We start from the raw sequence: 14,707 nt of genomic DNA, 5'->3' as shown, positions 1-14,707 counted from the left end.
CTAGGCAAGTGTGCATGCTGGGAGTCGTAGTTTCACCACAGCTGGAGTGCCGAAGGTTGCCTATCCCTGCCATATTCTGACCCCCCCTATGACTTTTTTGTATTTATGTGTACAGAGCTGGGCGAGGGCTAATTTTTTGCGGGCCGATCTGCACTTTTCATCGATACTATTTTGGCGTATGTGTGGCTTTTTGATCACTTTTTATTCCATTTTATGTGGGAGGTGAAGCGAATCCGCCTTTCTTTTTTTTCCATTTTACCGTTTCTCACATGGAATAAATATTTTACATATTCACATGGCAATGCCTATGATTGTTTTGTTTTTTTGCTTTTTTATTTTACTTTTAGGGAAAGGGGGGTGATTTGAACTTTTATATTTTTTTTAATATTTTTTTTTTATTTTTTTTTACACATTTTAATAGTTTGCATGGGGAACTTGAACAAGCAATCATTAGATTGCGTCTCTCAGATTTCACTACGTGATCTCTGCCACTGGCAGGGTCTCCAAAGGAGCCTATGTGCGGCCGCCTCGGATCATTCAGGAGGACCGAGGCTGCCGCACACAACGTTGTCGATCGCATACATTAGCCCCGTGTGTTTGATGTTTAAATCAGCAGGCACCCAGGCGCCATCTTTAAATACCCAATATAAATTTACATTAGGCAGTCAGGAGAGCACCATCTTTTCTTAATGGTCGTGCTCGGTACAACTCAGTCTTATTTACTTCAATGAGACAGAGCTGCAGTACCACCCACAGCCATTAAGAAAAGTATGGCGCTATGCCGGGAAAACAGTGAATGAGACTCAGAGCATTGGAGCCCGCTCATTCAGCTGATTGGTGGGGGTTCTGGGAGTCAGACACCCGCTGATCTGATATTGATGTATAATCCTACGTATGGGTCAGCAATGTTCTAGCCCTTTAAAGTCACAGTTCACACTCTGCTGTTACATCACCTCGATGAGCCTGGTCAGCGTGCTGAAGAACCAGTGCTTGCTGTATACAGTGCTCCCTATGGAGTCTGCCTTCTGTCCCTCTTCATCGTCACTAGTCGGGGGTGAGGGGTTCCGATCCATATCGCACAGCGGTTCCAGGACATTCGGGCTGGAGTCAACCTTCTCTTTCTCTGGAGAGAGAAACACAAAGTTAAAGCTCCAACCGTTACCAACCCGACTGTACATCATATGAGCCTCAGCACCCCAAAAAAATGTATTGCAATAACTTATTACCCGCCAGTGGTCACAGATATAGCAGTCTACCTATTCCCATGACTTATTATCAGGCCACAGTAGTGAATTAAGTGCCATAAACCTCCCTCAGTACTATACTTCACAGCTGCAGTTATAATTCTGCACACTACTGGGAAGTATCAGTCTTTTGATTTAGTAGAAACGAAGCTCATAAGATGTTGAGGGTCATAAGGCTGTCTCTGATGAGGACCAGTACAAGTCATGTAATGTATGTACACAGTGACTGCACCAGCAGAATAGTGAGTGCAGCTCTGGAGTATAATACAGGATGTAACTCAGGATCAGTACAGGATAAGTAATGTATGTACACAGTGACTCCACCAGCAGAATAGTGAGTGCAGCTCTGGTGTATAATACAGGACCTAACTCGGGATCAGTGCAGGACAAGTAATATATGTACACAGTGACTGTACCAGCAGAATATTGAGTGCAGCTCTGGAGTATGATACAGGATATCAGGGGGAGAAACCCAGAACTGGATCGCACATCCACAATGCTATGCTTTGAGATAATTAAACTCGCTTCTCAGCGCTATATTAACCACTTACCGTCACGCTAACGCCGAAAGGCGTCATCTCTGCGGCGCTCCCAGGTCACACTAACGCCGATTGGCGTCATCTCGCGTGAGCCGAGATTTCCTGTGAACGCGCGCACACAGGCGCGCGCGCTCACAGGAACGGAAGGTAAGAGAGTGGATCTCCAGCCTGCCAGCGGCGATCGTTCGCTGGCAGGCTGGAGATGTGATTTTTTTAACCCCTAACAGGTATATTAGACGCTGTTTTGATAACAGCGTCTAATATACCTGCTACCTGGTCCTCTGGTGGTCTCCTTTGTTTGGATCGACCACCAGAGGACACAGGTAGCTCAGTAAAGTAGCACCAAGCACCACTACACTACACCACACCCCCCCCGTCACTTATTAACCCCTTATTAGCCCCTGATCACCCCATATAGACTCCCTGATCACCCCCCTGTCATTGATTACCCCCCTGTCATTGATCAACCCCCTGTAAAGCTCCATTCAGACGTCCGCATGATTTTTACGGATCCACTGATAGATGGATCGGATCCGCAAAACGCACACGGACGTCTGAATGGAGCCTTACAGGGGCGTGATCAATGACTGTGGTGATCACCCCATATAGACTCCCTGATCACCCCCCTGTCATTGATTACACCCCTGTCATTGATCACACCCCTGTAAAGCTCCATTCAGATGTCCGCATGATTTTTACGGATCCACTGATAGATGGATCGGATCCGCAAAACGCACACGGACGTCTGAATGGAGCCTTACAGGGGCATGATCAATGACTGTGGTGATCACCCCATATAGACTCCCTGATCACCCCCCTGTCATTGATACATGGATCAGATCCGCAAAACACATACGGACATCTGAATGGAGCCTTACAGGGGGGGGGTGATCAATGACAGGGGGGTGATCACCCCATATAGACTCCCTGATCACCCCCCCCCTGTCATTGATCACACCCCTGTAAAGCTCCATTCAGACGTCCGCATGATTTTTACGGATCCACTGATAGATGGATCGGATCCGCAAAACGCATACGGACGTCTGAATGGAGCCTTACAGGGGCGTGATCAATGACTGTGGTGATCACCCCATATAGGCTCCCTGATCACCCCCCTGTCATTGATTACCCCCCTGTCATTGATCACCCCCCTGTAAAGCTCCATTCAGACGTCCGCATGATTTTTACGGATCCACTGATAGATGGATCGGATCCGCAAAACACATACAGGCGTCTCCCTGGAGCCTTCCAGGGGGGGTGATCACCCCATATAGACTCCCTGATCACCCCCCTGTCATTGATCACCCCCCCCTGTCAGGCTGCATTCAGATGTCTGTATGATTTTTACGGATCCACGGATACATGGATCGGATCCGCAAAACACATACGGACATCTGAATGGAGCCTTATAGGGGGGTGATCAATGACAGGGGGGTGATCACCCCATATAGACTCCCTGATCACCCCCCTGTCATTGATCACCCCCCTGTCATTGATCACCCCCCTGTCATTGATCACCCTCTGTAAGGCTCCATTCAGACATTTTTTTGGCCCAAGTTAGCGGAATTTTTTTTTTTTTTTCTTACAAAGTCTCATATTCCACTAACTTGTGTCAAAAAATAATATCTCACATGAACTCACCATACCCCTCACGGAATCCAAATGCGTAAAATTTTTTAGACATTTATATTCCAGACTTCTTCTCACGCTTTAGGGCCCCTAGAATGCCAGGGCAGTATAAATACCCCAGATGTGACCCCATTTCGGAAAGAAGACACCCCCAGGTATTCCGTGAGGGGCATATTGAGTCCATGAAAGATTGAAATTTTTGTCCCAAGTTAGCGGAAAGGGAGACTTTGTGAGAAAAAAATAAAAAATATCAATTTCCGCTAACTTGTGCCAAAAAAAAATAATTTCTATGAACTCGCCATGCCCCTCATTGAATACCTTGGGGTGTCTTATTTCCAAAATGGGGTCACATGTGGGGTATTTATACTGCCCTGGCATTCTAGGGGCCCCAAAGCGTGAGAAGAAGTCTGGTATCCAAATGTCTAAAAATGCCCTCCTAAAAGGAATTTGGGCACCTTTGCGCATCTAGGCTGCAAAAATGTGTCACACATCTGGTATCGCCGTACTCAGGAGAAGTTGGGGAATGTGTTTTGGGGTGTCATTTTACATATACCCATGCTGGGTGAGAGAAATATCTTGGTCAAATGCCAACTTTGTATAAAAAAAATGGGAAAAGTTGTCTTTTGCCAAGATATTTCTCTCACCCAGCATGGGTATATGTAAAATGACACCCCAAAACACATTCCCCAACTTCTCCTGAGTACGGAGATACCAGATGTGTGACACTTTTTTGCAGCCTAGGTGGGCAAAGGGGCCCATATTCCAAAGAGCACCTTTTGGATTTCACAGGTCATTTACCTACTTACCACACATTAGGGCCCCTGGAAAATGCCAGGGCAGTATAACTACCCCACAAGTGACCCCATTTTGGAAAGAAGACACCCCAAGGTATTCCGTGAGGGGCATGGCGAGTTCCTAGAATTTTTTATTTTTTGTCACAAGTTAGTGGAAAATGATGATATTTTTTTTTTTTTTCATACAAAGTCTCATATTCCACTAACTTGTGACAAAAAATAAAAACTTCCATGAACTCACTATGCCCATCAGCGAATACCTTGGGGTCTCTTCTTTCCAAAATGGGGTCACTTGTGGGGTAGTTATACTGCCCTGGCATTCTAGGGGCCCAAATGTGTGGTAAGAAGTTTGAAATCAAATTCTGTAAAAAATGACCAGTGAAATCCGAAAGGTGCTCTTTGGAATATGGGCCCCTTTGCCCACCTAGGCTGCAAAAAAGTGTCACACATCTGGTATCTCCGTACTCAGGAGAAGTTGGGGAATGTGTTTTGGGGTGTCATTTTACATATACCCATGCTGGGTGAGAGAAATATCTTGGCAAATGACAACTTTTCCCATTTTTTTATACAAAGTTGGCATTTGACCAAGATATTTATCTCACCCAGCATGGGTATATGTAAAAAGACACCCCAAAACACATTCCTCAACTTCTCCTGAATACAGAGATACCAGATGTGTGACACTTTTTTGCAGCCTAGGTGGGCAAAGGGGCCCATATTCCAAAGAGCACCTTTCGGATTTCACTGGTCATTTTTTACAGAATTTGATTTCAAACTCCTTACCACACATTTGGGCCCCTAGAATGCCAGGGCAGTAGAACTACCCCACAAGTGACCCCATTTTGGAAAGAAGAGACCCTAAGGTATTTCGTGATGGGCATAGTGAGTTCATAGAACTTTTTATTTTTTGTCACAAGTTAGTGGAATATGAGACTTTGTAAGAAAAAAAAAAATCATCATTTTCCGCTAACTTGTGACAAAAAATAAAAAGTTCTATGAACTCACTATGCCCATCAGCGAATACCTTAGGGTGTGTACTTTCCGAAATAGGGTCATTTGTGGGGTGTTTGTACTGTCTGGCCATTGTAGAACCTCAGGAAACATGACAGGTGCTCAGAAAGTCAGAGCTGCTTCGAAAAGCGGAAATTCACATTTTTGTAGCATAGTTTGTAAACGCTATAACTTTTACCCAAACCATTTTTTTTTTACCCAAACATTTTTTTTTTTATCAAAGACATGTAGAACAATAAATTTAGAGCAAAATTTTTATATGGATCTCGTTTTTTTTGCAAAATTTTACAACTGAAAGTGAAAAATGTCATTTTTTTGCAAAAAAATCGTTAAATTTCGATTAATAACAAAAAAAGTAAAAATGTCAGCAGCAATGAAATACCACCAAATGAAAGCTCTATTAGTGAGAAGAAAAGGAGGTAAAATTCATTTGGGTGGTAAGTTGCATGACCGAGCAATAAACCGCTAAAGTTGTGGAGTGCCGATTTGTGAAAAAGGGCCTGGTCACTAGGAGGGTATAAACCTGTGGTCCTTAAGTGGTTAAAGTGTACAGCCCCCCCCATACTACATGCTAAATGAGGCATTAGTGTACATTTTGATCAAAAGGTATAAGCCCACTCACCACGCCAAGGTCGCCTCTTTGAGTAGGACCTACTCTGACAAAAAGGCGCAGCACAATGCGGTGACAAAGCGGCCCTGCCCTAGTAGGCGGCGGGACCCAGGAGTCCAACAGCAACCCTGCTGTCTGACAATGCCACCCATGGCCCTGTGTCCCACCAACCCACCAGCACAGCGCCACAAAAACAAAGGCCACCACACAGTACTGCACCATGTGAACAGTTGTCTAACACAACATGTCCATTGCCATCAGGAGCTGCAGGTCAATGACCACTTCTATGCAGACTTCTGCGAAATTAAAACCACCTGCGCCGAATGGGAGGAGTGCTGATACCAGTGGTAAAGAAGAAAGATTCAAACAACATATCAGGGGGAGACGAACAGAACTGGATCGCACATCCACAATGCTATGCTTTGTTCAAGTCTTCCTTCTTGACCACTGGTATCAGTACTCCTCCCATTCGGCACAGGTGGTTTACAAAACCATTTCCCCATGATCGCTACTTTGTCACATATCTCCAGCGCTGAGAATGTCTGAGGACATTTACATCCATATACTGTATGTGACTGATAATATATCTGCTCCTCTTATAATGCTACTATACCAGTGATGGGCAAACTACGGCCCGGCGAATCTTTTTATCCGGCCAGCAGAGCTGCTCATGCGACTGCGATGGGAAGTGACGGCGCCGGGGTGGAGTTCAGGCGGCGATTGAGGATTGCGGATTACAGGGCCGTTTCTACAGCTGGGCGAGGAGGACAGAAGAGGGAGACGCCATCAGCAGGGCCCAGCGCCGGAGGGGGGCCCTTTCTGTTCAGAGGTAGCAGGAGTGGAGAGGAGATCTTCCATTGTGGAAGCGCTCATCTTCATATTCATCTGTATCGCCGTCCTCAGGACAGTGATACAGATGAATGGTGCGGAGGAGCAGGGGAGAGGCGTCTCCCTTGCCCGTTCCTCTGATAGGCTACAGGCACTAGGCCTGCAGCCTATCAGAGGCCAGTGCAGGCGGCGCGATGACGTCATTTCACCGCCTGAGCCATACAGCGTGGGACACAGGCCATAAGGGGCCTGCATCGCATCACTGAATGCAGCATAAGGTAAGTATATGTGTTTATTGTTTTTATTATTTATAGTATACTGTGGCAAGAAGGGGGGTGGGGGCTCTATATACTAGCACAATATGGATTGGTACTATGGGGAAGAGGGGAAGCACTATGAGGGCCCTATATACTGGCACAATATGGGGGGGCACTATGGAGAAGAGGGGAAACACTATGAGGGCCCTATATACTGGCACAATATGGGGGGACACTATGGAGAAGAGGGGAAGGAGCACTATGGGGGCATCTACTGGGGGCCCTATATACTGGCACGCATTATTGGCGGGCTCTATGAAGAAGTGGGGGAGAAGGAGCACTATGGGGGCATCTACTGGGGGCCCTATATACTGGCACTCATTATGGGGGGCTCTATGCAACAACAAAGCTAACTCCAGACTTTTATGCCTTTGCAAAAAAGGGAGACCAACAACACTGTTCCCACTAAAATTGAAGGTCAGTTATACATACTATGTTATGAAAGAAATACATTGCATAAAAATGTTGTACAATAGCTTTTCTACCTTGAATTAAACTAAACCTTTAACATTACTAAATTTAAATTTATATTAATTCACACAAACGCCCCATCCATCTACTCTTAGTCCGACCCCCAGGTCCAATAATATGAACCCATTGTGGCCCACGAGTCAAAAAGTTTTCCCACCTTGGTACTATACTATTATAAGCTGTAATTTTAGGCTTCTGTCTCCTTTAATATATCTACATAAAACCTATTAAATCTTGGGTCAGCTCAGCTGATACTTAATACCTTCTGCTAATTACCTGACATTTCAGTCTGGCACAGAAAACGCCCAAAACACGAAAATCGCTGAATAACAGAAAAGAAAAACGACAACAAAGTAGAAGACGACATTCAGCGAAACACAACCCACCCGTCCCTCCTCATAGATTATATAATGCAGACATCTGACAAAGGCTTTACAAATGTGCTGGAGAAGACGCATCCCGTCATCCCACCAGTGACTCTCCTGCAACAGTAAGTTACTTCATACATGACATCAAGTATTGGACAAGATGCTGAAATTGTTTTTAAAAACCTTCCTGTCACTTTTTTTTATTTAAAATGATCAGTACAGGATAAGCAATATAATGTATGTACACAGAGACTCCGGAGCTGCACTCACTATTCTGCTGGTGGTGTATAATACAGGATGTAACTCAGGATCAGTAATGTATGTACACAGTGACTGCACCAGCAGAATAGTGAGTGCAGCTCTGGAGTGTAATACAGGATGTAACTCAGGATATGTAATGTATGTACACAGTGACTGCACCAGCAGAATAGTGAGTGCAGCTCTGGAGTGTAATACAGGATGTAACTTAGGATATGTAATGTATGTACACAGTACATACATTACTTATCCTGAGTTACATCCAGTACACAGTGACTGCACCAGCAGAATAGGGAGTGCAGCTCTGGAGTATAATACAGAATGTAACTCAGGATCAGTACAGGATAAGCAATGTATGTACACAGTGACTGCACCAGCAGAATAGTGAGTGCAGCTCTGGAGTATAATACAGGATTTAACTCAGGATCAGTACAGGATAAGTAATATAATGTATGTACACAGTGACTCCACCAGCAGAATAGTGAGTGCAGCTCTGGAGTATAATACAGGATGTAACTCAGGATAGGTAATGTAATATATAACGGTTTATGTAGTTTTATCTGTATATAGACTGTATACTAGTGGTCACATGGACACGTGTTAAATATTGAAACGTTTTATCCCAAAGAGATCCAAATTACAATGAAGCCCATATTCTGTGTGGTGCTGCTCATCATGATCCTACATCCTGCGGAGTGCAGACGCTATGCTCAGCAAAATGAGTATGGAGATGAAGGTGAGTGAAAAATTATGACAAAAGCAAATTGGTGCCCAAACAAGGATTCAGTGATGACGGGGCACTTTGGAGGGTGCTTCCTATACACACAATCAGATTTTTTTAAAACATATGGGGGGAGATGAAGACTGGCCTAAATGGGGTTGCCCGACCAAAATAACAAGAAAAATAATTACAGGCAAAAAAAATTATAAAAAAAAAAAAAAAAAAAGTGCCACTGTTCCAGTTCCGTAGTTCCCGTCCCCAACAGACCAGAAATGATGATGATGATGTCAGCAGTGAATGGCACATGACCACAGAGGCTCAACGGTCCCAGTTTATAATCAAGGTATAGGATATCATTTCTTCCAGTCTGGAAAAAACAGGAGCAGCGACATTGAAACAGCGGGATTAATTTATTTTTTTATGCCGTTTCCCACTGTCAATTTTGTATTTAGGAAGGACAACTCCTTTAAACTGAACAGCGCTGGAGTACAACATGCTGGGTGTCTGACGAAGAGGTGCACAGCTCCTAAAGGGGACCTTAACCGTTGGTGAAACCATGATCGTTCAGCACCGCTCCCCAGGGGTTCATCTGCTCCAGCACGCAGTTACAGATCCCACATACGTTGTGTGGTTGTACACTCTGCACGCTGGAAACCCCCGACCACAGCGATCCGAGAAGCGGGGCTGCATGGTCATGGTCTCACCTAAGGTATAGGTCTACTTTAATACATTTGGCACAGCTCCGGCTGCATTTCTGCTTCATTTTCTGTCACAGAACTTAATAAAAAAAAATTTAAAACGTTACATCGCCTCCTCAAAAATCCCAGTCACTTTTTGAACAGCAGCAGAAAGTGAAAATTCATAAATTATTGCGCAAATATGATATATATGAAATATTTGTTTGCCCCAAAACTAGTGCTAATCACTTTGATAGCTTCCTCTGTCCTGTCCCTTTAAGAGTGCTGCGTGAAACGCCCCTCGTCAGATCAGGGTATGAGTGCTATTAAAGGGGGTTTCCAGGATTCAGAGATTGATAACTATCTTCAGGATTGGCACTCAATCACCGGGAACTGTACCGAAAACCAGTACTTTATTATACCAAGTGTAAATAAATCAATACAAACAAAAATATATTTAAAAAAATGAATAAAAATAAATTGGCAGATATTTACATAAAAATAAAAAAAAAAGTTTAAAAAACAAGTACACGTCACAAATTAGCTGTCAATTGTAAGTTCTTCTATGTTACTCAGTCAAATACAAACGGACTGCCAGTGTTACATAGGACTGTGCTAGATGTAGGCCGGCACTTCTAGTGTAAGCAAGAGACACATCCTGAACCAATACACACAGGATAGCTACATCCAAAGACAAGAACACTAATCATAAAAATCATAAAAAGTGAAGAGAGTCATAAAAAACGAGCACTGTGTGTACCTAGTTCATCCAATAATCATGCCGATTTGGTTAAGGGTCCATTCACACGTCCGTTGTTTCTTTCCTGATCTGTTCCGTTTTTCGCGGAACAGATCTGGACCCATTCATTTTCAATGGGTCCTGAAAAAAATCGGACAGCTCAATGTCTGATTTTTTTTCAGGACCCATTGAAAATGAATGGGTCCAGATCTGTTCCGCAAAAAACGGAACAGATCAGGAAAGAAACAACGGACGTGTGAATGGACCCTAAGGCCACTTTCACACTAGCGTTTAAGTTTTCCGGTATATAGTGGTGGCTACAGGCCTGCAGGATGCTAGCCTCTAACTCAATGTCTATGCAGGGGATTGGCAACTCTAAGAGAGAGCTCAGACTGTTCCAGGTAAGATGCTTCTTGTGGGGACAGCACAGCTTATAGCGTCAGTTTATGAAGGTGCCCATTGGGACATGTAATGAAGAAGTAATTGTCAGAAACTGTGGTTTATATTTGATAATTACATGAAATGATTATTATTTTCTAAGTATATGGCAGTCTATCATATCACTGTTAACATGGCTTCTCAGGAGACTATGGTGGGCCGTCTGGAGGAGGAGGAGGAGGCTGCAGACATAAAAAAGGAGCGCAGGGTGGAATAATGGGTCATCTCGCTGAACTAACACAGTCATTAGGCCTACCAAACCAATTACAAGGTGGTTTTGTAGAGAAGCTCTTAGGCCTTGGCCAGAAGTTTGCTGGAGATCCAGGAAAACTCCAAGAACAGCTCTTCGGACTGGCCAAACAGTTTGGGTTATCGAGTGGACAACTACAAGATCTGCTCTCTGGTTTGGTCCAGAAGCTTGGCTCAGGTCCAGGCTCCGGGGACGGTACAAAGTGCCCATTAAAAGGTCTTGCAGAGAAGTTTTTAGGTAAAGGGCAGAGATTCGGCTCGTCATCAGGAGGAGGTGGAGGAACACGCAAGAAATTTGGTCAAGGAGCTGGATCAGGCAGAAATGGCTGTGGATCGGACTACGATGGAGAAGAGGAGGAATCGGGCAGAGGTGGTCAATATGGATCACAATACGGTGGAAGACGAGGCAGAAACTCTGGACAGCGAAGGTAAAGGAAAATATCACAGAGGCCCTACATACGATAGAGATGCATGTATAAGTCCCCCACCAACAGACAGCCTCCCCCCAAATACCTGTATGACTAAAAATGATCGTTCTACCCAAAAAGTTTGTCGTAATTGGACAAATGGCTAAGACATTTCCCATGAGGATGTAACTTTTTGGGTTGTTTCTACTGATATTGAGATTCTCACTGCCATAAAATAGATTGGTGCCTGAGGTGGCCTGACCCTGTCCTGTCTCATATTACACAACTGGGAGAAATGCACAAAAACTGTATTTTACATTCGCCTCTCCCTCTGTCACACAGACCTTAGCTCATACTTGTCTACAGGGCCGCTGATAGGCCAGTACAGCTGGCCCAGTTGTACCGGGCCCGGCTGGCAGGGGGGCCCGGGCTGCCGACTCCCGAGCCATTTTAATTTTTTTGCTGTCAGTGGGCTGGCTCCAGTAACAGCAGGCAGTGTGGGGGTGGCGCTCACTCACTGACGTCACACGCCTGCTCCTCCCACTAGGCGGCGCAGGCGCGTGACGTCAGTGAGTGAGCGCTGCCGCCCGCACTTGTTACTGGAGGCTGGAGGGTGGAGGGAGGAGCTGAATGTAAGGTAGTATTTTAGTAAAGAGATGAGCGCTGGGCCTGTGCTAAAATTAAAGTTACTGTCTGCAGCCTGCACGGCTGCACCGATTTATTAATGTATACTACTGTGAGTGGCGGGGGGGGATCTATATGGATGACGTCATGACGGCACTGTTATAGGGAGGGCGGGGGATCCGTGGATGGCACTGTTATGGGGGGGGGGGGTCTGTCATGTGGATGACACTTATGGGGGGGGCCGGGGGGTCTGTGGATGACACTTATGGGGGGGATCTGTGGATGGCACCATTATGGAGGGGGATCTGTGGATGACACTGTTATGGGGGGGATCTGTGGATGACACTGTTATGGGGGGATCTGTGGATGACACTGTTATGGGGGGATCTGTGGATGACTGTTATGGGGGGGATCTGTGGATGGCACTGTTATGGAGGGTATCTGTGAATGGCACTGTTATGGAGGGGTATCTGTGGATGACACATAGCATAAGATGCTATATACGGTATGTGTCATCCACAGATCCCCCTCTATAACAGTGCCATCCACAGATCCCCCCATAACAGTGCCATCCACAGATCCCCTCCATAACAGTGCCATCCACAGATCCCCTCCATAACAGTGCCATCCACAGATCCCCTTAATAACAGTGCCATCCACAGATCCCCTCCAAAAAAAAGTGCCATTCACAGATCCCCTCCATAACAGTGCCATTCACAGATCCCCTCCATAACAGCGCCATTCACAGACGACCCCCCAGCGCCATAAATATCACTTGTAGACAAATCTGCATGTTGTTTCAAGGCGGCGTCTGGGGAGGGGCCAAGGGCGGGGCCAGGGGTGTGGCTGAAGGAGGGATCAGGGGGTGGAGCTGAAGGGGGCCCCGTCATGTATGCTGTACGGGGCCCCATGATTTCTATCAGCGGCCCTGCTTGTCTATAAGGCCTCATGCACACGACCGATCCGTGCGGCGGCCGGGACGGATCGAGACCAATTCAACTTGAATGGGTCCGTGATTCGTCCACACCGCAAAAATAAATAAAAAAATAGAACATGTGAATGGGTCCGCATCCATGATGCGGGGAGCACACAGCCGGTGCCCGCATATTGAGGACCCGCTATTTGGGGCAACGGCCGTGTGCATGAGGCCTGAGGCAACTGGCTGCAGCAGGAGCCCTCCCCCGCTGCTCCATCTGTAATAAGAGACCAAAAGCTCTTAAAGGGGTTGTCTCTCACTTCAGCAAGTGGCATTTAATATCTAGAGAAAGTTAATACAAGAGACACTTACTAATGTATAGTTATTCTCCATATTGCCTCCTTTTCTGGCTGGATTCATTTTTTCATCACATAATACACTGCTCATTTCCATGGTTACGACCACCCTGCAATCCAGCAGTGGTGGTCGTGCTTATACACTATAGAAAAAATTGTGTCTGCCTCTCTGGTGGCCGGGACTATGGGAGTGTACATAGGTTGGTGTTTTTTTTAATATAGTCTATAATGTGTAAGCATGGCCACCGCTGCTGGATTTCAGGGTGGTCGTAACCATGGAAACGAGCAGTGTATAATGTGATGGAAAAATGAATCCAGCCAGCAATCACAATACATTAGTAAGTGTCTTGTATGAACTTTCTCTACATAATAAATGCCTGATCCTTCTGTTCTAAGGGGAGAAAAGGCAGGAAGAGAAGTAGCTGGAGCAGGACAGAGGGGGCAGGGGTGATTAGCGAAAGATGCGGACAGAGGCTTCTTTCCCAATTTCCCCATTGAAAAAAAAACATGCATATGCAGCCAAGCATGCATGTGTACTGGGGAGTCAGGAATCTCCAGTATAGGTCATGACAACTGACGCACGTCTTGACGTTTTTACGTATTTGCACACAATATGACACAAATCCATATATTGATCATTACAGGCGACAGCAAGAGCCTGAGGATTATTAGATGCATCCAAAAACTCGATGAATGAAGACGAGAATCAACCAAGAGGATCTTCTCCGACGTCGTGAAGCAAATAAAACCCAAAAGGCTGGCAGAGGCTCTGAACAAGCAAAAGCAGCAGCCAATTCCCGTAAAACCACAAAAGCCAGATAACGACTCTAAATAAAAAGTTATAATAACTGGAAATCAGATGTAGAGTATTTACTGTGACGAAATTTTATTTGTGTGACCGAAGGTCTCAATAAATGTCAACCAAATATCCAGTCCAACCAGTCCGGAGGGATCTGCGGCGCCCCGTGGCCTGCACAGACCAGCACCAGAGGCTATAGGTTGGAAGCAGTTCGTGCCACGTTTTACGATCGTTGGGGGTCTGACTGCAGGAACCCCAAACAATTACAAGCTCGGGGCCCGTCCCCTGCATGAATGGAGAGGCAGGCCACGCACACCCGCAGTCATCCACGTGTTCTCTATAAGACTGCTGGAGGTAACTGGGGACTGTGCTCATCAGCTATCTAAGCCAGTCCGATAGAGGATGAATAGAGCGGCTGTGCCCCCCCATTTATCGTAATCAGTGGGAGTCGCAGCAGTTGGACCCCCACCGATCTGACACTTATCCCATATGCACAGTTTTAAAAGCTGGGCAGAACCCCTTTAGAAGGAATGGCCCAATCACTAGGATTTGTCATCACTGGTTTAGTCCTGGACCTCCTTTACTGTTCTTCCGTGCACAGTGGCGCCCCCCAACTTCCTACTGGTCAAGGACCTGCAGTCCCCCGACGGCCGGTGCTGAGGAGCGCCACTGTGGAAGGGAAGCGGACAAAGATTAGTCAGATGACGTATTG

General features: G+C 45.7%; 2 protein-coding genes across 7 annotated transcripts in view; one reads left to right on the top strand and one right to left on the bottom strand.

Moving 5' to 3' along the window:
* Window positions 1-14,042, top strand: part of LOC120980605 (keratin, type I cytoskeletal 9-like) — a 112,153-nt gene extending 98,111 nt beyond the window's left edge. For 3 of the 5 annotated variants that reach the window (XM_040409785.1, XM_040409784.1, XM_040409787.1), the window contains 3 exons: window positions 8,698-8,805; window positions 10,790-11,321; window positions 13,841-14,042. In XM_040409785.1, coding sequence (XP_040265719.1) covers window positions 8,698-8,805; window positions 10,790-11,321; window positions 13,841-13,868 — 668 coding nt within the window. In that variant the 3' untranslated portion in view covers window positions 13,869-14,042. Of the gene's footprint in view, window positions 1-7,731; window positions 7,934-8,697; window positions 8,806-10,789; window positions 11,322-13,840 lie in introns of all 5 variants that reach the window. The other 2 variants (XM_040409788.1, XM_040409789.1) reach the window with 2 other exon arrangements.
* SAAL1 (serum amyloid A like 1) overlaps window positions 1-14,707 on the bottom strand; it is a 72,384-nt gene that overhangs the window by 11,698 nt on the left and 45,979 nt on the right. For both annotated transcript variants that reach the window (XM_040409780.1, XM_040409781.1), the window contains exon 2: window positions 954-1,123. In XM_040409780.1, the coding sequence (XP_040265714.1) occupies window positions 954-1,123 (170 nt within the window). The remainder of the gene's footprint in view (window positions 1-953; window positions 1,124-14,707) is intronic.

Source organism: Bufo bufo, chromosome 10 (assembly GCF_905171765.1).
Source record: "Bufo bufo chromosome 10, aBufBuf1.1, whole genome shotgun sequence".
In the NCBI taxonomy this organism is placed as follows: Eukaryota; Metazoa; Chordata; class Amphibia; order Anura; family Bufonidae; genus Bufo; species Bufo bufo.
This window is presented reverse-complemented; position numbering and strand designations above follow the sequence as displayed.